The 27,536-nt window shown below is 47.5% G+C and overlaps 1 protein-coding gene across 1 annotated transcript in view; it reads right to left on the bottom strand.

Moving 5' to 3' along the window:
• Positions 1 to 9,000: 9,000 nt before the first annotated feature.
• Epas1 (endothelial PAS domain protein 1) overlaps positions 9,001 to 27,536 on the bottom strand; it is an 86,392-nt gene continuing 67,856 nt past the window's right edge. The window contains exons 7-16 of the mRNA XM_027417972.2: positions 24,562 to 24,668; positions 18,994 to 19,141; positions 17,785 to 17,999; positions 16,584 to 16,771; positions 15,720 to 15,830; positions 14,063 to 14,568; positions 13,175 to 13,301; positions 12,858 to 12,975; positions 12,509 to 12,682; positions 9,001 to 11,120 (exon numbers count right to left, since the gene is read on the bottom strand). Coding sequence (XP_027273773.1) covers positions 10,969 to 11,120; positions 12,509 to 12,682; positions 12,858 to 12,975; positions 13,175 to 13,301; positions 14,063 to 14,568; positions 15,720 to 15,830; positions 16,584 to 16,771; positions 17,785 to 17,999; positions 18,994 to 19,141; positions 24,562 to 24,668 — 1,846 coding nt within the window. The 3' untranslated portion in view covers positions 9,001 to 10,968. The remainder of the gene's footprint in view (positions 11,121 to 12,508; positions 12,683 to 12,857; positions 12,976 to 13,174; positions 13,302 to 14,062; positions 14,569 to 15,719; positions 15,831 to 16,583; positions 16,772 to 17,784; positions 18,000 to 18,993; positions 19,142 to 24,561; positions 24,669 to 27,536) is intronic.

The raw sequence follows: 27,536 nt of genomic DNA, 5'->3' as shown, positions 1-27,536 counted from the left end.
AGTGGCTCACAGTGGCTCGCCCTTCTCCCTCTTTTTTCTCTCCCTCCCCTCTCTTCTTTCTTATGATCCATGGGTTACTTCACTTCAATACTTAGTGATTCTTAAACTTGCATGTGGTTATTGATCTGTATCATAATTTCACTGTGGTCAGGAAATATGTTCTGAGTAATTTTAAACTTTTGAAATGTGTTACAGCATTCTCAGCACTGGTATTGTGGTCGTAGGAAATTGCCATGTACCCCTCAACATGCCTATTTTGTAGTTGTTGGGCAAAGGATATTTCAGGCAGCTCTTGCTTTTTAGTTATGCATTTTAAGTTGTTACATTATTGTATTTTCAAAGGGATAAAAATCCATACGCCACAATAGTTACCCTTCAAATGTACGATTCAGTGGTTCTTAGTGTATTAACAGGGTTATGAAACCAATTCCAATTCCACAACACTTCCACAATTCCAAGGGGGAAGCCATCACCATTTCCCCTTCCTTTAGCCCTTGGGAACCACGGATTTACTTTTTGTCTTTGTGGTTACTGATTCTGACCATTTTATCTAAGCACAGTCATGCAGTACATGGCCTTCTGGTCACTCAGCATGTTGTGAGCTTCTTCAGGTCCTTACATACTTCAGCACTTCACTGCTTTTCTATAGTTGGTAGTGCTCCCTGCTGTGGATATACCCCAAGCAGCTTATTTATTATCAGCCTATGGCTATCTGGGCCATTTTGACTTTGGACGTTTATGCATAACGAAGCTACAAACATTTGAGTACAAAGTTTCTGTGTGAAAATGTGTTTTAATTCTCTGGGATTTGTGCCTTGGAGCTGGGCTGCAGGATTGTGGGGTATCTCTGTTCAGAAGAGTTTCTAGAGGTTTCCAGGTTTCATACATTTTACAACCCATCCACTGTGTTGTCCACTCATCCTAGTGGTCTGTGAATGGTACCTCATTGTGGTTTTAGTTTGCATTTCCTGACTATGGCAATGACTAGTGACCAACTTGATTGACCATTTGCCTATCCTCTTGTGAAAAATGTCTATTCAAGCCTTTTGACTGTTTTTAAATTGGGTTACTTTCTTTCTAGTTGATGGTGTATAAGTACCCTTTATATATTCTGGAGAAGTACCTTATAAGACACTCGTTTTGAAAACAGCATCTCTATTTGTATGGATGTCTTCACTTTCATGACCCCTCATTTTTTTTTTCTACTTGTTCTACCAGTCGTGGAGTAGTGGCATGTGATAAAAATCTATTAGGTTTGTAGGTTTTCTATTTTTCTTAGTAGGCTTATCAAGCATATATATATAGCTTCATTAAGAGAAAGCACGTGTAATATGGGCAAGGCCTTGAGTTTGATCCCACACTACTACAATAGAAAAATGAACAGGCAGATATAGCATGGTTGCACCTTACTGTGGTGTGGACCCTCTCATTGCTGTGAACTACTGCTCCAGCACATAGGTTTTGTCTTTTCTTCTTTACACACTGCTAGGCACTGGTGTGGGTTCCAGCCCTTTCTTCAGTTAGCATCTGCATCTAGCATCTGCATCGTAGCTTTTGTGTGCTTGTCTCTTCTCTCATCTGCACCCTTAGTTACAAGGTGTGCCTCTGGTGTAACCTCTTTCTGTTTCCTTAACTTGCTGTGATGCATGTCACTTAGTAGTGATAGCTAGCCTGCTTGTATTTCATGTCACAACTAACACATATGATTGAATCTATCATCTTACTGGTTAGCTTCTATTTGTCCCACCCACTCTCAGGTAGTTATTCACCTTTTGTTCTTTTCACACACTTTTAAATATGTAATTTAAATTTCCCTAGTTATCTTGTATTTAGGATTCTCCTGCGATTGCCACCCAGGTGATTGCAATCCACACCCATCACTTTTGAAGGCCTCACACAATGAGTATATTCACTACTTTCTAGATGATTCAAAGAGTGTACCCCACTTAATTCCACTCACTCTTTGCCCCTTTATGCTATTATTTACTATATGTCAATCTTAAAGTAAATCTTGTATTTACTTAAAACTACAGGGTTATTGCCTTTTTAGGTTTCTTGTTTAATTTTTATATGTATACTGTGCTCGCATGTATGTATGTGCACCAGCTGTGGGTCTGCAGAAATCCAAAGAAAGCATCAGATTCGCAGGACCTGGAATTACACATGGTTATAAGCCACCAAGTGGGTGGGTGCTGAGACCCAAACCTGGGTCCTCAGCAAGAGCAGCCAGTGCTCCTAACTGCTGAGCATCATCCACCCCAGGTTACTTCCACTTAGATGTTCACTTAGATCCCCTTCTTTTGAGTTAATATTGTTGTTTTAACAGTTTTAGTATTCACTTAACTTGCTCATTTGCATACTTTTTGCTTTGTATTCCTTCTTATATTTTGCATATATTTTGTGAGGAGATTTAGCAGGGCTTGTTTTTAAAACAAATTTTATTTTTGGACTAGTTCTTTATAAAGATAATGATGGATTATTATACTCACGCCCAGCTTTTCCCCTCAACACTTTCCATTACTAGGATACATTAAAAAAAAAAAAAAAAGCAAACAAAAAACCAATGAACCAGTTACTTGGAATGAAACGACACATCATTTGGAACCAAAGCCCTTACTTTATTCAGGTTTCCTTGGTGTTTACAACTATCTTCGTTTCTGGTATTGCAAGCTAAGAAGCAACACTGTATTTAGTTGTCTTCTGGCTGTCCTTGATAGAGAACCTTTTCCACATATCTTCTGGGAGAACTGGCACTCTGAGGAATAGTGGTGAGGTTAGCCTGAAGAATTTCCCTCTTTTGAGGTTTGTTTGAGTTTTTTCCTGTAATTAGATCCAGGTAGAGACCTTTGGATGGAAAGCCATTGAGGCATACTGTCATTTTTTTTTCCCACGGAGATACATGCTATTAACTGACTCCTCAAGATCCAGACTTACCCTAGTGCAGAAATGACATGCACCCCAAAGATGATGATGTGACAAATCAGATTTCTCTCATGGCCTGGGTCACCTGTCCATCTTCAGGAGGCATCTGCTGTGTCAGTTGGATGTCTGCTAATGGTGACTTACTTTACATGCTATCTCTTGATGTAAGTTAAATATTGTGGCTACTGCTTGTCCCAAGGAGCCAGTCTGCTGGCATCAGAGGAGGGACCCGCCAGGTATGAGGGCTCTCAGGACTCTCCTCAGGGCTCTCAGCGCCATTCCCACTTACATGATTTGTTACTGGATCTCCAGAGCCAGCCATCTCTGATGGCCAGTCCTCTCTCCAGGCTGGATCTCAGAGCCAGCCACTTTGTGGCCTGCACAAAGTCCCTAGAAGGGTTTGAAAGGACTGCTGTTAACCTTCCCACATCTCTGTAGGACATCATGTTCTTCCTGTCTCTGCTATGCTTTCTTTGTCATACTGAGCAAACAAACCCAAATGAGGTTCTGGGCACACAGCATGGACAGAGCCCTGTACCTCATCTGGAGGTCTGTGTCCATCCTGGAGAGCCCCTAGAAGAACCCCATTTACTATGTCACTCAAGGCATCTGAAGGTGGGACTTTGAGATTTCTTGAGATTCCAGAGAATCTTAATTTCTCTGGAAAAATGTCATCTATTTTCATTAATTTTGGTGACATAGTTGAAGAGTCTCTCTGCCACTTTGTTCATCTTTCTTTGAACCAATTCTTATTTTTCTATGTCTCTGTTAAATTATGGTGCCTGGAGAGAGAGATGAGAGAGAGACAGAGACAGAGAGACAGAATGTAGAGGAGGCTACCTAGCTACCCATAATACAGTAGGATTGCCGATTCATTTTGACTCAGTCCTGTTTTCCATTAGTGGAGAGCAGGGTCACATTATTGGTGTGTCACTAAATAAACAAGTCCTGATCTCTTGCCAGCATTGTAATCCACCCCCTCCCGCCTCTCAACCACACCACACCACTTAGATAGAAAGTGCCCAGAACTAGCCCTCAGGATCTGGGCTCAGCCCAGAGCTGAGTGTTCCATCAGAGTCACCCTCAGCCGGATGCCACCCTGGCCAGTGCAGCCAGTGCTCTGGGATTTAAGTGGCAGGCGAACACATAGGTTTTTGCATTCCCAAACTTGCCCAATCCCAGTCACCCTCACCATCCAGAGCTGAATATTGGAGCCCTGCATGGGCCGGCCCTTCCTTCGTGAGGCCCCTGAACCAGTCAGTGTTCACGCTCAGATGCCCTCGCTTCATCCAGGCTAATGAGGGTTGGGGAATTGTCCTTTGTCTGGAGCCAAATGGGTCTCCCAGCTGCAACTGTGTCCTTTTTCTCTTTGTTCGTGTACTGGGCCCCCTCATAGGGGTTAAAGCCCAGATCAGACAAACTGCCTTGGCAACTCTTATACTTGCTGCTAGAAAACAGGGTAAACGCAAACAAACCCACATGTTGAGAGTGCGTGTGTGTGATGGCTCCTACATGTGACAGGATATGAAGGAGGCGTGGAAATTTCTATAGATACCCAGGAATCTGAAGCTCTCTGCCATGCTGGTCCTACAGGCTCAGGAGAGGTCTGTCCTGGACTTGAGCCTCTGAGGGACCACCACAATGATTCAAAATGTTCCTCAAGTCTCTGTCTCAGAAGTCAGGACAGACCAAACCAGTCACCGCCTTGTCCCCATGGCCCTATACAACTGCTACCTCTCCCCTCCCTTCCCCTTGTCTCTCCAGGTCTTTGCACTGCAGTCTCGGGAACTTATCTGCTTCCTAATCACTTCCCCCTCCCCTCCCCTCCCCCACCACCCACCCCTCCCCCCTTTCCACTTCTCAGAGCTGTTAGCCCCAGCCTCTAGTCATGATCTCTATCCTCCCTGGCTCTCCCCTCACCCCTGACCTCTACTGTCCCCTGCAAGTGGGCAAACCTCCCTCAGACCTTCTCCTCCATTTATTTCAGCTACTTCTGAAACTTCAAATCTTGATCTCATTTTTAAGTTCACACACTATAAAATCCCCTCCTGTTAAATGTGTGTGTGTGTGTGTACATAAATCTCACAATCATAGATACTCCATAGAATAATTCCTACCTATCAGGGAACTCTCTCATAATGTCCCTTTAAATTTAAACTGTTCCTTCACCTCTATGCTCTGACAAAGACCTGTTTTCCGATTTCCCCCCCCTTTCAGAGCATGGGACATGCCCTACATGGAATGTGGGCAAATACCCTGTTGACCAGCTTCTTTCCCTGTGCTTAACCCTCTGGGATTCTCTGCGCTGTTGCTTGAGTCCCATGTGCTCCCTGTTAGTGCTCCCTGCATCTGGTCCATTGTGCAGCTGCACCATAGCTGCTCTGATCTGCATGCGCTCCTGTTAAAGTGTCGGGTGGTTTCACTTCTTGGTGATGATAAAAAAAAATGATGCTTAGATATTCATGTGCAGAATTTGTATGAACCTAAAGTGTTTCCACTTCTTTAGAATAAACAGCCTGTGGTTAATATGTGTGAAATCGCCTTTCCTCTGCATGGTTCCCTCTCTCTGACCATTCATTGAGCCATAATCCCATCCCTGGTTTTCATGTACCATCACTTCCTAATTGTTTGCCTTTGCTCATCCCACGACTTAGATTTCACAGTCCACCGGAATGCATTCTTATTGGAAAAGTTATTTATTTTGTGTGTGATGGGAAGGCAGGGATACTCCTGCTGCGGTGTGCATGTGGGGGTCAGAGGACAACTTGTAGGCCTTGACCCACTGAGCCATCCCACAGGCGCTCTCTGCCACAGTAAGTCTCTCTCCAGCACCATCCTGGTTGAGCCCTTACCCTGGTAGACTCAAGTTTTTTGTCTATTTCCATTAGAACAGAAAGACGTAACTGGAGGAAAATAGGTCCACATTGGACCACACCTCTGCATTACACCCCTGATGTCGACCATCAACCCAAGCTTCTAACATGACTAGTTCATGCTTGTATCTCTTCAAACATCAGCCAGCCCCGCGCTCTCTCTCTCTCTCAGCTCATGGTTTGCTCCCTAGAGGATGGGAAGCAGCCAGACTGGAGCTAGTCATCCTCGTCACACCACTAATTCCACCTGATTATGTCCCCTGCCCATTCTCTGCTGTCCCTTCGTCAGAATGATGTGCTGCCTCTATCCAGAGCCATCCCCTCCCCCACCCCCATGTCCCATCGGCTTCTCTCAGCACCCACCCCATCTTTCCTTCATCTTTGCTCTTGTGAATATTTCTTCTCTTTTCTGCCTTTATCAAGTGCTCCCACCACCACCGCCATGTAAACATTTCCTAATATGGATGGACCATCCGTAAACACAACACCCCCCCCCCACCACACACACTGAAAAACCAATGAGCTTACAGCTGGGAGAGCTGATGAACATGATCTCAGTTGAGGGGTCAAGGTTCACATTGGCCATGATAAGTTGTGATGATGACATGTACCCCTTGGAATCCATTGAGACTTCACTGCGGTTACAGAGGGACCAAGTAGTTCCCTTATGGGTCACTGGGTTTGAAGGAGCATTTTGAAGATGCAGAGGTGGCATTTTGATCATTGTAGAACTGGAAAGTACCCTTTGGAGATGAACAGGAAGAGGCTGGAGACTTGGAGACTATACTGGGGAATAGGTAGTGTGTGGGAGTTCCTATCTACTGGCTAAGGAATTGGTCCCTGTCCCTATGATGCTAGCCTTGGTCTGTTCTCAGTCCTGCCTCTCAATCCCAGTAGAACTGTAAGTAAGTCACTTATAAGCTTCACTTTCCTGGGACTCAGTCTCCTAAGCTATAAAATATGGACGCTTGATAACTTAGAGAATGAGGTTTGGTTCAGGGCTCTCTAGGCTCCTGTCAGCATCCACAGCCAATCTGTGTTAACACATCTAGCCTCATCCATCTCACTGTTCCTGCACTAACCCTGCCTCAAGGAAGAAAGAACAGGTTAATCTGATCACTCTTCTACAGAGTATACATTCTTTTTTCACAAAAGTACAGGATGGACAGGCAAAGAGGAAAAGGCAGGTGATGGTTGCAACCTAAACACCATAAAGGACTACATCATGTCTTCAGCCAAACCACAGCTCAGCATTTGGCCAGTTTGTCTGCACTGAGGGGATGGGGCTGGCCAAGCTCTACAGGGCCAGTAGATTCTCTTGGTACTCCAACCTTGCATTTGTGTTCCCCTCCCGGAGAGAGGGTACTAGCTAGGATGTGGAGATAGCATGTACCACTGAGGGGAGAACACACCTATAGGCAGAAGGCACTCAAGGGGCTCAACAGCTGTCACTTCTGTGTAGGGACCTGGTTCTGGGGCTGTGTGCATCACATGTAGGCACATACCTGCTCCTAAACCACAATATGCAATTGGGAACAGTCAAGCCAGTATTCTCTAAATACCTTGAGACAAAATTTGAAGCAGTGCTGGCTGAGGTGGGCTCTGTGCCTTGTGCTTATGTGATGCAAAGGAGACCAAATTCCTACTGCCCCGTGGGGACAATGACATCCTTATGCTTCCCCTTTTCTTGCTTGTTGGACTTGGAAGTCAGAGATATTGGACACTGTCCCCCACTCTACCAGAGCCTGGTAGGTCAACCACAGTTTTGGGTGTATGATTAAGGCCAGATACTTTGCCCCAGGACAGCATTATAGGCTCCTCAGGCCCTATGAAGTCACTGGGACCCAGGAGAGTGTTCCTCCAGGCTCGAGTCCTGAATTTGCTCATGCTCTGAGTTGATCTGGGACTCAAGGTGAAGTGTGTCATCCTCAGAAGAGCTTAGGAAAAGAGCAGGTGACATTTGCAGGAACCCTGAGATGGCAGATTCAGGTAAGGAGGAGCCTGGCAGGGACCAGACAATCCAACTCAAGGTTCAGAAACCAAGCAGACCAGAAGCAAAATACCCAGAAGCTCTGGGGTCAAACTAGGACTGGAATGTCATTTATCTTTTTAAAATTCCCTTTTAGATTTATTTATTATTTTATATGGTATGTGTGTTTTGCTCACATGGACATATGTGCACCGTGTGCATATCTGGTGGCTGTGGTGGTCAGAAGTGGGCATCAGATCCCCTGGGACTGGAATTACAGATAGTTGTGAGCTGCCACATGGGTGTTGGGAATCCAACCTGAGACTTTTGGGAAAGAGCAAGTGCTCTTAATCACAGACCCAGCTCTTTATCTCAGACAGGACTTTTCTATTTGAAATTGTAAATGGGCCCTAGCATAAGATATATCTTATAGCCAGCTTTGGGGCCCGAGGAGAGCAGCACTAGATGTGAGCTGTATGCATCCTAGAAACAAATGGGGACATGTGAAAACCACCGAGTCCTGGTCCCCTCTGCAAGATGCATACGCACAGCATCCCTTAGGCTGATGGATGCTAACAAGGTAACAATGAACCAAAGACAGGAGTACAAGGGGATGCTGGGGCACTGGTCATAGGGCCTTCTTCCTCCTCTCCCCCCATCACTCCAAAAAGATCCCCCATTTGATCACCAGCAGAGTGACTTTGACGGAAGTCATATTTGGAATAGGGAACCCATCAGTTCCATGCCTAGTGCTGGCCTTCTGCTGTGTTCTGTCTCTGGCTGAAGTCGTCTTTTTCTCTTCAACCTACCGTCTACCTAGGAAGACCTTGACTACACATTGAAGTCCTCCTTGACCTTGGCCCAAGATGCCCTTCTCCTTGGAACCTCTGCTGGATGTACGGCACGAAGACACAAGGACCAGAACACTCCTCAGTGCCTCATGTGGATTTCTGAAGGTAGAGACCATGGCTTCTTCCCTTCGTTTCTACCCTACACAGGAGAGGGCCCTTAGGTAGACTATCTGCAGAAATACAGATGACAGTGAACAGTGTCTGACCTTGGGCACTAGCCAGGTACAAAGGTTTTCTTTCCTTCACCAAACTTGTGGGCTGGTATCAATCATCTGATCCAGCTTGGTTCCAATGTTCATTTTCCGTATGCCATTAGATAAGGACTTTATTTTCCACTGGTATAGCCCATGACAAATGCACAGGAAACAAGAGGCACCAGCAGGAATAGGATCAGAATACTTTAATAAGATATCAGTGTCAAAATACATTTCCTTATAAAGTTAAGCTCCCATACAGTTATAATGTCGTCAGTAGGAATTTGACAATGCAGTAATGTTCACGAAGTTGTTACATCGACAGGAAAGGTTAATATGAAGCTCGGAATATTTCTCAGATTTTTTTTTTTTTAAGTAAAACTGCAAAGGGAAAATGCCCTTAACGCTGAGGCAACAACACAGGAAATCAAATACCAGCATCATTTACATGTCAATAACCCTTCAAGTTCTGTCCCTGTGTGTCAGGCCACACTGTGCACCAATGTGCGACTTGGACAACACCGTGCCTAGGTAGATTGACTTTGAAAGTTAATTTTTGGTTTGAGCAGTAAGTCCTTTTAGGCTGACTGCATTCTGGCCTGATGGGATTCATGTGTATTTAAAGTTTATTGTACCCAAGTCAACAATGTCTTCTGTCGATTGGTATCGCACACTGGAAAGGTGGCCTCCCTCTTCCCCAGTGAGTTACAAAGTGCTCTGGGGACACTATTTTCAGTGCTTCCTACCTATTCACATCACTTCACGTGACTGAGACCTCAGCTAGGGGCTGTCCCCAGAGGTCTGCCTGCTGCTCTCCAACAGGCGGTGCTGCACCTTGGCTTTGCAGGGCCATGTGCCCTGCAAGCTGTGGGGTGTGGCGGAGGGCAGACCTGGTGCCATCTCCCAGTTAGCTCCAAGAACTGGGTCACTACATTATTTGTGAATTCCCACTCAAACCATTTCATGGTAGCTGTGGAAATACCCCAGTGTGCCGCATGCATGGAGAGACAGGTAGGGTCACATAGCTCAGTGGACTTGAAGGGCTAGCAACACCACCCAAACAGAGTAAAAACGCATCCTTCCCATCCCCCGACGTGCCATCAAAGCTCTCGTGGCAGCAATAACAATGCATACGTACATAATGCACAGAGAACATGAGAACAGAAGATAGCCGCAAATGCTTGCCCCTTAATGACTCCACCCCTGGGATTGTTTATCACACCTATGGCCTATCACAAAAGCAAAAAAAGGTCACCAGAGAGAGAGGATCCATAACTGTTAGTATAGGCTTGCGGGGAGTACTGTGCAGTTCTCTGGTGTCTAGAGCACTGAGGAAAATGAAAATAACAGCCCTAGAAAGACCTTAAAAGTGATTTTGTGAGCAGGATTCCATCTCTAAGTTTTTAGATATTACAAAGTACCCATATATATGATAAACACTAAACCCAGATATAAATTTTCCTTAAAAAAAAACCCTCAGTTTTGCTTTTGAGTAATAATAATAAAAAATCCACTGAACCTGGGGGTGGGATGGGGGGACGCCACCAAATGGTTCAGGAAGGCCACTGTGTAGCATCACAGGTGACCCTGGAGTTCACCCTTCACATTTGCTTTTTTGCCCCATGAGTTGTATCAAAACCAGAGCATGGAGTTGGCTTTTTAAAAACAACACTAAATTTTACAATATGGTGATTAGGGGTGTGTGTGTGTGAGAGAGAGCGCATCCGCGTTGGAGCTTGGAAAGGGAAAATCCTTTTCTCTTTGGCAACAACAATGACAAAATCACTTCAGTCGAGTGAAGCCAAAGCCTTCCCTAACAGGAGAGCCAACATCCTCCATACTTGTTAGTACAGATACCGAGTGAGAGAGAAACCTTTGGGGAATATAAATTAGAGATAATTCAAGGGAGGGAGAGGGAAATCTTACAAAATTTAGGATGTTTTCATCGACGGTAAAACAACTATGTATTTTTTAAAACACGGATAATAAAGTGAGCATGTCAGATAAAGGCCACTGCTTGGTGACCTGGGCAAATCAGCCAGGTCAGTACATCTCTTAAGTGTGCTGGTGTTAGATATACCTAGTTGCAACACAGACGGAAGGTGAAGCTGACAGGACTAGGTGGCAGGGCAGGAACATGCCCAGCCAAAGGCCCTGGCTCAGGTGGCCTGGTCCAGAGCTCTGAGAAGGTCTCTCCCTTGCAGGAGTGTGGAACTTCCTGGCACGGGGACATTCACCTCACAGTCATATCTGGTCAGTTCTGGCAACAGGTAAGGCTCGAACGATGGCCCCAGCAGTCGATTTGCCATGCCTGCAAGAAGGGAAGGGGATTTTAAACCCAGGCACCGACAGTACCTACTCCACTGTAGACAATCAGGGAGAAGGTCTGTGTCTCCAGGTGCCACAGCCCTCTTGACCTGGTTCAGAGGATGGAGCCAGAACTCATCTCAGCAGTGCTGGGACCCAAGAAAGGCAGATGCAGCAACAGGGGTCTCATAGCTTAGGTACAGAGAGATATCTGGGTGGTCTCTCATTCCTGGGAGACCCCTTTTTCCCCTTCTTGCCTGCACTCGTATGAATAGATGTCCCACCCCTTGTTAATTTCACCTCTTCTTTCAGTCATGGCCAGAAAATGATCTAAGTTGAAGTTAGTTTTGCTTCTGTTTCAACTGCCAGGGAAAGCCTTTGTTTGCTGACTACTGCTGACCAGATGTATGGGAGGTTTGGGTGAGGGGTGAGTGACACATGATTCTCTCCTTTAAACTTTTGGGCTTGACAGCCCACCTGCTGCTCAGCAGGGCTGGAATATCAAAGCCCAGGGCTTTGGGGGTTCCACAGACTGAGAATACCACTATAAATTTCTCCCAACTAGATTACAGCAGACAAGGCTCCAGCACTCCTTGCCACGCCCCCCTCCCAAAAAAACCCAAATTGTTTGTGCCCAGCAGAGGGAGGCCTCTGTGGGAACACATCTGTATGTCAGTGGCAACAGCTGAACTTTTCCAGATCTCCAGGCTACCCTCCTGTAGTGATGCCCAACATATTGTGTGCATACAATATGATATTAAGGCAATGAGGAACAAAGGAAAAGACATAGACTTGCAGTCTTAAGGTGCCAAGAGCCTGCAGGTGACCTGATCATTGGAGGAGTCCTTCTACAATCCCATAGACACAGTCTTCCAAGCCCACCTTCCCGGAGCTGTAAGCTTGTCTTTGCATACCCCTTTCCCATAGCAGCAAGCTTGTCTTTGCGTACCCCATTCCACACCAACCGTCTTCCTCAGCAGTCCATCCCAGCCTTGGGCTCCTCACCATACTAGGTACGTCCTTCTCCGGAAGCCTCCCTAGCCTGAATTAGAACTAACTGTAGCTTTGCCCTCTCTCTGTGCCCATACACATCCAGAGAGCCCTTTCTCAGTTCAGATTCTCATTGAGGGGGCCTTCAAGGGGCTCTTTGAACAAGTCATTGTCAAACACTTCCTGGGCCTGGTACCATGCAGGTTCTAGCTAGCCCATGCTCATGCAGCCAGCTGGTTGTACGAGCCCTATAGACTGTCACTAGTTGCCCCAGACCTGAGCAGAGGCTCTGAACATGGCCTGCAATCCTGCTGCATGAGTGGCTGCTTCCCAACGTCCTGCCCCGTGAGGCCACCTGTGTGCATCAGGCCCTGGGTAGAGTGAGAGCTCCCAAACACTCACCTGACACCTTTTGGGCTCCTGGAGGACTGTAGTCCTGGAACTGGGAGGCATAGCACTGTAGTGGGAACCCGCTCTTGGCATTCTCCCCTGGGCTCACAGCAGATGGTGGCTGTGGGGGTGGCAGATGTCTCAGTGGCTGGCCCAGGCCTCGCACGGATTTTTGGGTGAATTCATCTGGAGGATCCAAGCCAGAGAGTGAATGTGGTACCGGCTGATGGGATAGATGACAGCTCTCAGCCTGCTTTTTCTTTTCAGAGGTCATGTAGAGACCTTAATATCTGGAGCCCACTCCCGGCATGGGCCCTGAGCCTCTGACCTTCCACTAGACCCCTGGTCCCGGCCTGCTTACCAGGGGCCATGTTCGCACTGATGGTCTTGTCAGGCATCAGAGGACAGGTCCCTCCCATGAGGCTTTTCATACGTTTCCACATCAGATGTGAACTGCTGCTGGCACCCGGAGGATCCCCCTGCAGACGTGAAGTGTAGCTGGAGGAAGAGGGCCGGGGAGCAGAGTGGGGTGGGGTGGGGGTACCACACAGATCCAGCCGGTACAGACACAGGGAGGTGCTCACCACTGGACTGAACTGTCTGCATCTCTGCCCTAGCCTGGCCTCCTGCCCAGCAGGCTGAGATGCCCATGGTGTTCATGGTGAGGAGATGGCTTACCCCACTTGTATCTTGGAAGGCTTGTTCCTCGTATTCCAGCTGGCGCTTTAGCTTCAGCTTGTTGGAGAGGGCTATCATGGCTGGGCTCATCATGTATGGGCCACGAGCCCCAAATTCCTTTGCAGACCTGCCACATCCCAGAAGAGAGAATAGGTGTGACAGAGTCTATGGCCTCCCACTGCCTGGTGTCTTCACTAGGACCCAATACTTAGGACGATGGTAATTTATGGACCTAGGATTCTGAGCACCAATGGGCCTGAACAGCTGTGGCTCCGCCCTGTTCCTTTACCTGGTGAGATGCCAAAGCATTCCAGTCACCTATACCTCCCTCCACACCGCTGTCTACCTTGACTATGCTCAGGTAGCCCTGTCCTCACGGGTGGCTGTCCTGCTAGCTAGATGATGTCAGTCTCTATAGGATTTCGGTTCAGTGCCTCCCACTGAGGACCACCTGGGGTCCTTTATTACAAAGGACGCACACTCTAGACAACACACCCCCGCTTCTGGGAATGCTGGCACCTGCACGTGTCCCGCAGGAGCTCTTGGGTAGAAGCCTGGGATGGTGGGAAGCACCGGAGTATGGGGAGAATGAAGAAATTGTCTCTCAAATACCTATCTGTGCCCTAAGGTAAGTGAAGTACCTTTGGGGTGATCCAAAGATAGACACCAGATACTCAATAAGCCCTTCTTCCTTTCTTCGGGGGTTTTGGCTTTCAAATGTCATTTCTCTAACTAGGTAGGAAGGAAGCAATGCCAGCTGCTTGCAAAGTGAGGGCATAGGGTGGGGCGGGAAGCCTATGTGGGGCTCCAGAGCGCCCACTAGTGGGTGTGGACTGACAACTCCTCCCTGTCCAGTAAGGTCCCTTCCATCAGGCTTCTGTCACTGACCTCATCTTGAACATGGAGACATGTGGTGAGGTGTTGGGAGGCTCCAACTGTGATGGCCCCAATGTCAGAGCCCCCAGCGATTCAGGGTTCTGGTTGCCCACAGGCCACTTGGTGGGCCCGAAATGTAATGGTGGGTCTGGAGGCCACTGAGTGTTGGATCTGCCTCCCATAGAAGAGAGAGGAGTGCTGGCCTGGCCACAGCAGGGGGGCAGGGACCCTTTGTTCCCAGGGTCAAAGAAGATGGAAGACATGGGCCAGTGCTCAGGCTCCGTCTTCCTGCTCTCCAGCTGCTGCGGGTACTTGTCCAGGAAGAAGGGGCTGTGGGTGGCCCCCGGGGCTAGTGGCTGAAAGATGCTTGTCATGGTGCTGAAGCAGTGCTGGGCACTGGGCTGGGGGCTCTCTGGCACGTGAGGCTCCTCCGGGCAGATGGGGCTTAGCTGGAAGTCCTCCCCATCCATCGGGATGTAGGGTGCCAGCGTCTCCAAGTCCAGCTCATTGAAATCCGTCTGAGGAGATAATAGAGCAGAGCTCATGTCCTTTCCAGGCCTTTCCAAATGGTCTCTCCTCCATCCGCACGCTTCAGTGGGAAACTCAGATTTGCCACTGAGGGCGCAAGGATTCCTGTACTGGGTGCTCCCACCCCTGACCTGCAATGTCTTCTCACTCCATTCTCTTTCAGTCAGGCAAGCTCCCTGCTTCTGTTGCGTGGGCTGCCCCCTTATGCTATTCTTGCTACACCTGAGTTCCTGAGATGAGGGGCAGCTTACCTTCACTTCCCTCACAAGCCCTGTAAAGAGACTGCCACTGTCACCTGCAGGTACTCAGAGACACCCCTACCCCATAGTGTTCCCATTGTCACAAGAGAATACCCATAAACAGAGACACAAGCTGTGGTGACAGTTAGTGACTGGCCCCTCACTGTAGGTCACTAGTACTGAAGCAACACTGCTTGTCTGTGCTAAGAAGTGTCATAGATACAACCAGGAACAGTGAAAAATTTGCAGGAGAGGACAACGGCACACGCTGAGGAGCAAGGTGCAAGCCTGGATGGAGAACTCAGTCTGAGACAGACTGGTGTGTGAGGATTGCCCCTAGAGTGCTGGCCATTACCACATCCACCCAGAATGTTTGTACAGGAGCATGTGGCCTTGTGCAATAAATTGACATTGACAAAAGTGCTCCTGAGTTGTACACTCAGTCTTTTTTTAAAAAGCATTTAAAGTACAATGATTTTTTAATTGGGGGGGAGGGCATCGAGAAAGGGTTCCTCTGTGTCCCAGCTCTCCTGGAACTAGCTTTGTAGACCAGGCTGGCTTCCAACTCACAGAGATCTGCCTGCCACTACCTCCTGGGATTAAAGGCGTGTGCCACCACCTGCTGTGAAATGATTTTTTTTTTTAATGTGTCTGCATTGGTTAAAGAATTTGGACATGCCTCCTTACAGGTTTGGTGGTGTAGTTTTGGTTTGGCATTTGTGTAAAGGCGGTTGTCCAAGTAAGGAGGGGACGGAGTTGAGAGTTAAAAACAGAAGCACTGGACTGAGCAGTGAAAAGGTGGGAGGAGGGGGATGGGGAGCTCCCTGTGCCTGGAGCTTTGCTCAGCATCCCTGGGATCTCCACAAAGGGGTGCAGGAGTCTTCATCACCCACAGGGCCTACCTGGGTGTTGCACTGGTCCTTTGCTTCCGTGTCCATGGCAAAGAGCTTCTCGATCACTTCAATCTTCAAGTGATCCTCCAGAGATGAGTAATAGTCCTCAGGGCTGCTGGGCTAGAGACGGAGAAGGAGAGGACCAAGTCAAGAACATGGTGCTTGCCTCCCCAGAAGTTCAATGTAAGCAGACAAGCGTGTTTCCTGACTCGTTCTGCCCCCATTCCACCAAGCATCTATGAAGGGGGCTGCTATTTACTAGCTGCGTGAAGTAGATCCTCTCACCAGCCTCTCTGAACCTTAGTCTCCTCATAAGATGTTTGCATCACTTCCTAGAGCAGTGGTTCTCATCCTCCCTAACTCTGTGACCCTTAATATAGCTCCTCATGTTGTAGTGACCCCCAACCATAAAATTATTTTTATTGCTACTTCATAACTGTAATTTTGCTACTGTTCTGAATTGTAAATATTTGTGTTTTCTGGTGGTGTTAGGTGACTCCTGTGAAAGGGTCATTCAACCCCAGGGGTCACGACCCATAGGTTCAGAACCACTGTCCTAGGGTGTCTTGAGGTGCAAATTGTATAGAGGCTGTGGCCAGCAGGGCTCTATGACTGAAGTCTTCTGTTTGCACAGAGACCAAACTCGGTTCTTACTGCAACTTCAGGCATCACTACTTCGATAGGGGTGGAAGACAGAGATGAAGAACCAGCAGTCAGCTCTGTAGTCACTGGCAGATAAGTGTCCCTCCCAGTACTGCAGGGGCTGCTACAATAACTTGAGGGGGATAGTATTTCTCAGAATGCCTTTCAGTCATCTGGTAGCAGAGCATGAGGTCCCCTGCTCTGTGTGCTCCCCCGGAGGGTGGGGCTCACCGTGGAGCAGCTACTGCTGCTTGTGGCACTGGGCGTGGTGTTCCCTGGGGTGCCCGCCTGGGGCACAGTGAAGGCAGGCAAGCTCCCGGACTCACTCTGGGCACTGTGGCTCAGCTCTGCAGTCCATGGCTGGCCTGGGGGCAGGATGGCCTTGCCATATGCCGATGATTCGTCAAAGTTCTGGCTTCCTATAAAGACAAGACATGCTTGGTGAACATTCACGGGGTCTACCCTCAGCCCAGGGAGGAAGAAGCCTAGAAGCTTCACAAAGGTCCTGAAAGGGTCCTCCTGAAAGTGGGCCTGGGGTTGACACCCTCAGTACCTTGGAACCTAGGACCAAAGAGCCGTTGACCAGAGCCGTGATTCCATTTAGGGACTCTTTATTAACAACAAGAGTTTCCAACAGCATTTGCCCTTCAGGGATGACTAACTTACTAGAAGCAGCTGTCCCCTGCAGAACACTCCAGAATGCAGATGAGGAAGTTACCAGAGAAGGACAGGGCCATTTGCCTTAGTGTCATCAAGAAGCTGGGGTTTGCAAGGCATCTCATGCAAGGGTTTGCTGCCCTTTGGGATTCTCTGAGGTATCAACTTTCCTGTGACCTCTCAAATGCACACATCAAAGGGGGCAAGCAATAACAAAGACCTGTAGTCATGGTTCCCTCAGGAAGGTTGTGAACTGTGTAGGCCTTTCCATGTACACTCCAAGAAGTCAGAAAAGCTGAGAATTCTGCTTGGACCACAGTGACTGTTCTAGTAGAGACAGCCTTGAGGGCTTCATCCTGGGCCTGAGTCTTCTCCCCACTGGTATTTCTGGCATTATTCCTTCTATCATTCCTTATCCTTCTGCTTAAATAAGGGCACTCTCTTTGAGGTGATAGATGAGGGGCTCTACCGTCTCTCTGGATATGCCCAGAAAGGCCTCGCTCCCTCAGCTCAGACTCTCACAGCCAGGTGGAAAATGGAGTCCTCTCATAGCCCGCCTCCTTTTACCCCTTCATGAGGGCATATAGGTCAGTGGCCAGGGAGTTTGTGGCTCTTTTGCACCTAGCAGAGCCTGACCACGAACAAGTGATTGGCACATGGGCAAACGCCAAGTGTAGCTCTGGTTTAGAGAAAGTGTGGCTGTGAAGACTTGTCATAAGAACTATTCCCAGTCTAAGAGGGTTCCATGGTTCAACTAGGGCTTGGAAATACCCACCAAAATCCAGAGAAATAATGGCATCTCCTGGGGTGGGGGCCAGCTGGGCCAGCTCCTCGGGCTCCTCCTTCAGCTTGGTGAACAGGTAGTTACTCTTCTCAGATACGGCTGCATCGCCACTGCTGTCAAAGATGTTATTCATGGCCACCAGGTGGGGCTTGAACAGGGATTCAGTCTGGTCCATGGAGAACACCACATCATTCTTCTCAATCTCACTAAGGGTACGAGAGAGCTGGTCAGAGTTTCTGCATTTTTTGTTTTAGCCAAAGCCTTTTGCTCCCTTAGACATATAGGAAGCCTGATCGCTAAACCTTGGACAAAAGAGATGGACAGGGATAGCGGGGGTGGTCCTTCTGTGTATATGATTGTCTTATTGGTTGATAAAGTACTGTTGGCCAATAGGTAAACAAGGTAGGTGGGACTAGGAGTCAAGGAGGATTCTGGGAAAGGTAGAAGAAAGCGCAGAGTCACCATGTGAGCCTGGGAAGACTGGACACTTCTGCTGGCATCCACTATGTCTTATAGAATATATAGATTTATGATAATTAAGACTGAACTAACAGATGAGAAATCCTAGTCTTTGGCCAAGCAGCATTTGCACCTAATATAAGTCTCTCTGTGTTACTTGGGACTATAATGTGATGGTGGGCGGAACTTGGGCGGAAAGCGCCCACATGGCAGCAGGGCTCAGGCGGCTTGGTGGAAAGACTTATTGTTACACAGGGATACTGTTGGCACGTTGGAAAGAATTGAAGTCTGGGCCACGGAAGCAGAGACAATGAGAGTGACCTCTGCCTATGGGCTGTTTCAGATGGCTACACTGTGCTTGAGCTGCTGGCGCACAAGACGCACGGATGCTATATCAGTTTCCTTTGTATTAGCAATGGCTGCCTCTCTTGTTTTTCCCAGGGATGGTGGTGGTGGGAGGGGACCACATCCACGTTTCCCGAAAAAGCACAACCAGCTGTCTTGCTTCCCACTCACACGATATTAAGCAACTACTATGTACAAATCTTCTCCCCTTCACACAAGACAGAGACATGACACCGGGACAGACAAGGCTTTACGAAAGGTAGATCAGACATCTCCAGAACGCTACTCCTAAGATCTCACTGTAAAGTATTCTCAGAAGGAGCCCCACTGCAAACAGCTTTTGCAGGAGGTCGTGCCCAGGGCACTGAGAGGCTGGGGGGCTCCTCCCCTACTCACCTCAGGACATAGTTGACACACATGATACACTGGGGCTGCAGGTTGCGGGGATTGTAGATGACTGTCCCCTGGGTCTCCAGCCACACATAACCTCCGTGTTTTGCCAGCATCCGGTACTGGCCAGACACCACCTGCCCCTTGGTGCACACTAGGGAAGAAAGGAGGCAAAGGTGTGAGGCGCGGGGGTGGGGGGGGAGAGCAGTGTGCAGTCTACACTTAGATCCCACAGGGAGCACCACCTGCCTGGTGAAGGGGGACAGACAGAGCTGCCAGACAGACACTGCGGACTGGAAAAAGTGAGCTGGGAAGGTCATTGTAGCCAACGCTCCAGTTTTAAAAAGAGGACTAGGAGGCTCTAAGGGAAGCGGATGACTGCCTTCCCAGCATGGGGAGTCATCATTCTGCAGCTTTGCCATGCCCCCTCAGCCCCCCTTCCCCCATGATCAGACCCCCAGACAGCTCAGTGGGAAGTATCCTACTTTCCTCACAGGCTTCACGCTCTGCAGGCAGTAGGGGCTAGATCGCATCTTGGAGAAAGGTCAGCTGCAGGGATGTTGACCCCCCCCCCCATCACTCCCTGAGCGTGAAGGAACAACAGAGGGCCTCATGCATGTTAGGCAAGTGTTCTACCCTACTGTGGAGTTACATCTCCAGCCACTGGTTTTTATTTTGACACAAGGTCTCTGATTGGTTGTGAAGGGTTGCCATAAGACCCAGTTGAAGTCTGTTTTTTTTTTTTTTAATTTTTAAAACCATGACCTTTGAACTTCCAAGGCCATCTGTTATGTCTATTACACCTTAGGTGGTGGAAACAGTGTGAGACAAATACTGTACCCTTCAGCTAAGATCAAGACCTAAAACCCAGGACCAGTAGTCTCTTCACAGCCTCTTCCTTGGCCACTGGAAGTTCTTTAAACTTGCCTCCCAACTACTCACTGAGGCTACTGGCTTAGAGTTCTTTCCTCCTCTAGATTGTTCTAAGAGTTTACTTTCACATGTGTTATCACTGTCTAAAAACACCAGGGGAGGGGTTCTACATCCTAGATTGTCCTTGTCCCCATTTCCAAATGCATTTTCCATTTTTGTTCCAAAGAGATCAAGAGCTTCTTTTCACTAATGTCTGCCAACTTCAGAAATGTCTGCTAGCTTTCTCAACTGTCCATTCAACTTTCATCCCTTGGGAGTTCATTGTTTAGAGCTTGAGCCCAGAAGGGTCCAGGTTTAGAGAACTGGGGAGAGGTCTGATGAGGAAGTCTTGCTGACTTGGGGACTTTGGGGAAGGAACAATCTTGGTGTGGTTTCCTCCTCTGCAAAATTCGGTATTGAGAATAATTGTAATGTTCATCGGTGTTATTATTAATTATCCAGGATGCTACTGCTGTTCATAAGGATCAAATGGACTTGCCCACCTCATCAACTACACAGGCGTTGTTTAGAAGTCTCCTCTTCCCCGAGCTGAAATGTCCAGTGCTTAGGTACTGTCCCAGTTATAGCACTCAGAACTTTACAGGCAATGTCTCTGGGAGCTCTATGGGAAAACATCCAAGCTCCCTGTAGACAGTCTCCCCAGGTTTCCTGGTCAGTTCATAGGCCATCTATCTTCCTATTCATTGGTCCTGCATAGTAGAGGGACACAGCCTTGTTCATAGTAACGCTGATCATAATCTTTGTGTCTTGGCACTTCTTACCCTCTCAAAATCTTAACCAGCAGCAGTGAGGGGCAGGAATGGCTGAGAATTACTTGTATGCATTGCTCTGCAGAGCCTGTAGCTGCCTTGTGAGAGGAATTCAAGTCCCTGTATCCATTAGCTCAGGGCCTGTGGAGACCAGAGCCATGGTCGCCTCACTTGACAGTATGGCTTATCATTAGCATGTGAAACACCCATTTCACACCTGCAGTGGCTGCAGCCCCCCCCAAACCTCCTTTTCCTAAATGTTATTGCTGACTTGTACAAAAGTCTCAGACTTAAGAGTCTAAATTAGATTCCAATTTTCAACCTTATTTGCCTTTCCTAAACAAGCTTTGTTGGATTTTTATTTACCTTCCGTGGAAATGTACCCATTTTAAGCATATAGTGCAACAACTGTGGATAGCTTTGTAGCCAGTACCTCAGCAAAGGCACACAACACTTCATCTCCCCCAGAGCCAAGGTCCATATGCCTAACTAATCCTGGCTCCACCTCTGATTCCAGACCACCACTGATCTTTTTCTATTAGCATCTCTTGTCCTTCCTACACTTATTGTAGGGTTTATTTCATGTGCCTGGCTTCGCTGTACTTGATTAGTGTGTTTTTGAGTTTCACATTGCAGTAGATGTCTTGTCCTCCCTTTTTCATGAGGGAGTAGTATCTCATCGTATGGATACCATGACTAGTTTATTCCTTCATCTGGATTTTTGAGTTTTCAATTGTTGAGAATAAAATCGCAATAGCCACCTGTGTTCAGATCTCTGTTTGAACATAGTTTCATTTCTCACAGGCATGTAGCTAGAAGTGAAAATTTTAGATTGAATGCTAAGACCATGTTTTTATTATCAGAGGCAGCCAAATTATTTTTCAAAGTGGTTGTGTCATCCTAATCTAATCTTTTAAGTGGAATATTGTACTGCAGGGAGGGGTGACACACCCTTTAACATGAGGAGACTCAGGCTAGTAAGGCCATGACTCACTTCACATTGCACAGGACAATAGGAACAGCATTTATGTCATCTTTGGATTCCCAGGGCCATCGGTCCTCCCTGACTACATTATGTTGAGCCCAGAAACAAGTGAGAAGGAAAAGTCTGCTATGGCCACTTTGTTAAACCGTCATGGGTTCCTTGGGAAAAGAAGGAACTTTGGTCTTCTCTGTTGTCCCTTTCTTGGTGCTAATGGAGACCACCTAGCTGCAGGGAAATGATTCTTGGACAATTTCAAGTCTGGAGTTAACTCATTTAGACAGTTCTTAATGCAAGCCACATCCAAGGCTCTTAGTCTTTTTGATGAAACAGCTCACCAAGCAGAGGTTGTAACTGCATTTCTAGTAATTGCAGGCAAGGGCCTGCTCTATCAGTAGAATCTTATTCACACCAGCGTCCTAATCATCTCATTAATGCCAGCCTTGGTGAGGGGCCTGCTACTTGGTAGGGAGATAGGCTTTTTATGGCCTTTAATCTTGTTTTCCTAAGAGCACAGCAAAGAGAGACCGCTCCAGCCCCCCCTTTGAGAGTAACAATGTATAAATTATTAATCCATTTGGAAAGGATGATTTTCAATTATCTAAATCTGGTTGAGGACTGAGCTTCTCCAGGCATTTTGATGGGAAACACGTACAGGCTGAGACACGCACAGGTGAATTGGAGACATGTAACTTAGACTTGCTTCGAACCTGACCTCCACCTCAGCAGGGGATGAGTGCCCGTCTATAGTGCAACTGTATTTGCCGGGGTGGGGGTGGGGCGTGGGGGATGAAGACAGACACAATGTCACTCCTGACACTGACCCCTGTTTCCAGCCCACATAAACTTGGCTTGGCAAAGTGCTCTTGGCTAAGCAGAGGCCTGTGTGCTCAGAGTGGGCTTTACCTAACTCCACTGGGAAACAACAACAAAACCAACCAACCAACCAACCAACCAACCAACCCCCCCCCCCCAGTCTGTTTAGACTGTGAGTTATCGTTAAGTGTGCTGGGGATTAAATATACAGATTAATTAAAAACAACATCCAACAAAAAAGTTTTTCCCACATATGTCCCCAGGAGTCAGCTTCAAAACTTTTTATAGATTCAAGGTGTTCTCAAGGGGAGTAGCTTTTCCATATGCCCAGTGAGATGTCCATAGCCCCCCTCCCATTGACTGTGTTCTTCTGTTCACCCTTCCCCAGAAGACAAAGTACAATACTGTCCTCCAAGAATTCCCAGATTTAAAAAAAAACAAAAAACAAACAAACAAACAAACAAAAAACCCCTTGGCCCTTGCCTTAGAAGGCTGAAGAAAGAAGGAAGTCAGACTCCAAGGCACTGGCTGGTGAGCTAGGCCAGAGCTGGGTAGAGCACAGCTGTCTCTCTCTACCAACCTGCTGTGGGAGTGGGGAACCTCTAGGAAACACAAAGACATTTGGCTCCTCAAGAGAAGGCTGAAATCTCTAGCTGGGTCACAGTCATGTCGTTCAAGAATGCTCTGGTGTCTCTCTGCCATCCCTGTGTCCCTGTGTGAGTGGGGCTGGATGGAGTCTATTGTCTTTGGTTTTTGTTGTTGTTGTTGTTTGTTTGTTTTTGCTTCACAGTGGAAGATTTGTTTGAGATACTGTAATGGTCCCTGCTATGTTAGTAGATCAGATGAAACCCAAAGGTCACAGGGAGGAGAGAGAAGTGTGAATCTAAAAGAGAAGTCCTCTCTCACTCCCTCCCTCCACCCTCCTTCTGCTGCTCAGTTAGTAGATCTGAGCCCTAGCTGTCCTGACTGGGAGACAGAGGAATGGCAGACAGAGTCGGGACTAGGAACCAAAAGCCACACATCTGTTTCCTATGTTGTCAGTATGGCTGCTAGGAAGCTTCTCAGGGTTTTACCCATTTGAATCTCTTATCCCACCCTCTCATCAACCCTGACTGTACCAGTGCCATGCTTGGATGCTCTCTCTCCCAAATATACTTTTATTTATGAGATGATTGTTCATTTGATGCTTGTATTGCCCTGACACTATGAGATGCTATGTTAAAGGTCACCCAACTTGGGGAGCTCAGCCTCCTTTCCCCTCCAAAACAAGACCCCTCAGGGAAGAGATCAACTCTACCAATTCCTAGTCCCCAGAGAGCCAAGTACAGGTTCATACATTGTGATGGGTTTTATGGATTCAAAGAAATTACCCTGGACTATCTAAAAATGGGAAGACTACATATTGGGAAGGCGGCCAAGGGAACACTACAGAATCACCCTGTCCAAGAAGTTGGCCACATGCCAAATAAAGCTACTTACATTCTTTAGAAATTCAACTTAGAAAAAGTGTCTCATTGCATCAGCCACATTTCAAGTACCACCTAGGTCATGTGTGGCTTATGAAGATACAGAAAGTTTCCATGATAGAGATCCTACTGGACACCTCCATTCCAGAGTCTCTTGACTGTGCAGGCTTTCCCACATGCCTACACTGTGCTGTCTGGATAGGCTTCTCCCTTAACACTCTCTCCTGTTTATCCCCATCCTCCTCTACCCTTACAATTGATCAGTACAAGCCCACTTTCTTCTGAACTCTCCCAGGCTCTTCTTCTATGCTGAGGTACTTGTGCTCCAGCACGTTATACACTGACTTGTAAGTCAGTTATACACTGACTTGTAGAGATTTTTTTCAGGGCTGCCCCTGATGGTTGTATAGAATGTTGACTACCTAAGAGGACCCCAGAGTCTTTTCTTAACTTGCATAAAAGCATTTATAGGCTGGTGGCAGCCATTATTCTCTGACCATCTTGATGGCATCTATCTTATCTGCCAACCAAGTTGGTGACTCTGGGAAGGAAGTAAGCAAGGCTATGTCTTGTTAACCATACTCCTCAAGGGCAGATGACAAGAACACAGGGTACTCTAGGAACTCACAGTTCTGGTGACTTTTGGTCATGCTCTCCGAGTCCAGGGCATGGTAGAACTCATAGGCAGAGCGGCCAAGTAGCTCCTCAGGGTGGTAACCAATCAGTTCCATGATTCTGAATTAAAAAGAAACCAACAGGTGATGAGGGAAGACCAGATGAGCTTGGCAGAGCAAGCAATCAGTAGCTTCAGAAGCTCAACCAAGTATGAAGTACATGCCCTGGTCACACTGTTTATTCATTCAAGCAAAATCCCATCACACTGGGCCCACAACTGTGGTTTGTCTCCCGGCCCTACACCTCCTGCCCTTCCCGAAGTCCTATCCCAGAGGACTCCACTACATACACAGATCTATCTAAGAAGTCCTGGGGTCAGGAAGGGTCCGCATAGCCCCACATCCTGGTTCATACAGATGAATTCATGGAGATCCAGGAGGGCAGAAAGTTGTCTTGTTGTCCAGGCAAGTACCCAGGTCAGAACAGGAACAAGAGCTGAGACTTCCTGACTCCCATCGTGAGCTCATTCTAATGGCGGGTGAGAAAAGTTTAAATGGGAACCCTGTGACCCAGGTGGGGAGACAACTTGGCAAGGAAGAACCAAGCAGGGTGAGCCACCTGTGCTATAGTGTCACCCCCTAGATGCTTCTCAGGTGCCATTTGTGACCCTAGGTACATCTCTAATGGCTGCTCTGCTCATCTCTCCCCATCTCCAGGAGAGGAGTGGACAGTGGTTGCTAAGAGGAGGAAACATAAAACCAGTCTTTGCAGATAAACAGGCAGCAAGGCCAGAACAGAGTATGACTGTACTGAGTGTGGATGTGTTCGCTCTGTTTGGCATCTGGTTTTGGTGGGAACTGGGCAGGGGAAAGCAAATATGGGAAACTGTGGCGAAGCATTGAAGCCTTCTGTGTGGAAATATTTGAGTGAACAAAGGCCTCTCCTAGGACCACTGTGATGGCAACCTTCTGTGTCACATGTCATTCCTGTGTACGATGTCTCCATGTTTGATACTTTATACATGTTCTCTCATGAGTGTCCTGTCCGGTTTACTCAGCACAAATCAGAGCTGATGATAGGGGCTCATTAAGATAGTCCTCCTGGGAAGCACACCCCCTTGGACACAGTTGTCTCCCACTTCCCCTGGGCAGAGGCTAAGGACAAGGAGAGGAAACCATAGGCCCCGTGTGCTCAATTTGCTGTTCTGTATCCTTTCTACCCCTGTGGTAACATGCATGTGTGTCTCAGACTCTGTCTTCTAAAGGACCATGTTAGGCCTGCTGCTCTCTGGACTAGGGAGAGCTGCCAAGGTTACAGGTGTCCCCAGAGTCCAGTCTTGGTTTCCAAGCTACTTTTTAGCTCACTTGCAATGCTCCATGTACCCTTGGTCCTGGCCTCCTCTCCTCTAACCTCCTGCAAGCCTTAACTCCTGCAGGGTCAGCCTGGGGCCTCTCTTTCTCCACAGAGCCCCTCCCCCACAATTCCTGTAGGTCCTGCAGAGAGTCCCAAAGACCACGTGCAGAAAGCCTAGGAAGGACACATTTGTCTCTTACATCCTGTGCTTTCTCCTGTTGTCTCCACCACAGTGAGTGCTGGGTAAACACTCAACTCATGTATATCCTCTTTGTATCTAAGGTACAACCGAGGCCTGCCAATCCAGCACCACTAAGGAACCTGGTCACTAACTGTCTCCTTTCTTTCCTTAAGCATGACTGACTACCTCACTGCAACCATGTTTACATGTATGTTCACATGCCATGGACACATGGACACACACACACACACACACACACACACACACACACACACACCCCTCTAGCAGCCCATCATAATCTTCAGTCTATCCTTCTATCCCACATGGTGCCTGCTATTATGTAAGCAGAGGAGAGGTAAGTTTTCTGACTAGGTACAATGCCGGAGGTCCAAGTCTTTGTCAAATAAAGGTTAGTTCCACCGAGCAGAAGGCTATGGGCATCTCATTCAGCCCTGTGGTGTGCTTAGTGAGAGGCTGGCTGAATATTTGTGCCAGCTGCCATCTTCACAGCAAGAGGATTCAACTACTTGGTCTGTAGATCACTGGCCATGGACGTGCTACCAGTAGCTTTGACCTTGGAGCAGACATTCAAAGGCGCTTTAGCTGCTGTATGGTGTTCTTGGTAAGTCAAGTACATTTTAAACTTTGCCTGGGAATCAGAACTGTAGTGAAAACAGGATGACCACTTACAGGGTCACTGATTGCTAAGTCTGACTGGGCAGAGGCAGAATTCTCTAGAAACCCTGAATACTGACTCCACTGGCCTTCTAAGAAAGAGGTAATTCTCTTTCCTGAAGGAATCCCATTTCCTTTCATGATTAGGATCTTTCTACCAAAATGCTCCAAGTAAATATTATAATTAGCCACACAATAAGATGTTTTTATCTAATTACTGTATCATCCATTCAGAGGCACACAATGGGCAAGTTCTGGAAGACAAACAAACCTAGGTTTCAGACTTGCCAGTTATCTTCCCACTAGGAACTTTTCATTTATCTTGTCAGCCAAAATAAATATTTAATATCCCCGCTTCGCTCCTTTAAAAAGACTCCTGTAAAAACTGGGAAATACACACAGCCCAAACAATCACAGAACATTGGGTCGCCAGACGTCACAAAGCCAGGAAGCCCCAACTTAAAGCTAATGGCCATTTGCCCCCAACGGCAGGCATACCGACGCCACAGGGAGGTTAAAGAACTGTACTTGTTTATAGGGTTGCTGCTACGGCCCGTGGGGCCTTCCCTGCTCATTTCCCTGGCTGTGTATGAACGGGCTCTGATAAGAGTGGCAGCTGGTCTCTCCATCAGGGTGGAGCAACCATGTCTGTCTTCCTAATTAGAGATCCTTGGCTCATTGGAAGAAGAATCAGTTGGGGTCACCTGTAAACTTGAAAGTCAACTCGGGGCTGATCTGAGAGGAGAGGGCAATGTAAAAAGATGTAATTCATCAGCTCT

Source organism: Cricetulus griseus, chromosome 5 (genome assembly GCF_003668045.3).
Source record: "Cricetulus griseus strain 17A/GY chromosome 5, alternate assembly CriGri-PICRH-1.0, whole genome shotgun sequence".
Taxonomy (NCBI): Eukaryota; Metazoa; Chordata; class Mammalia; order Rodentia; family Cricetidae; genus Cricetulus; species Cricetulus griseus.
This window is presented reverse-complemented; position numbering and strand designations above follow the sequence as displayed.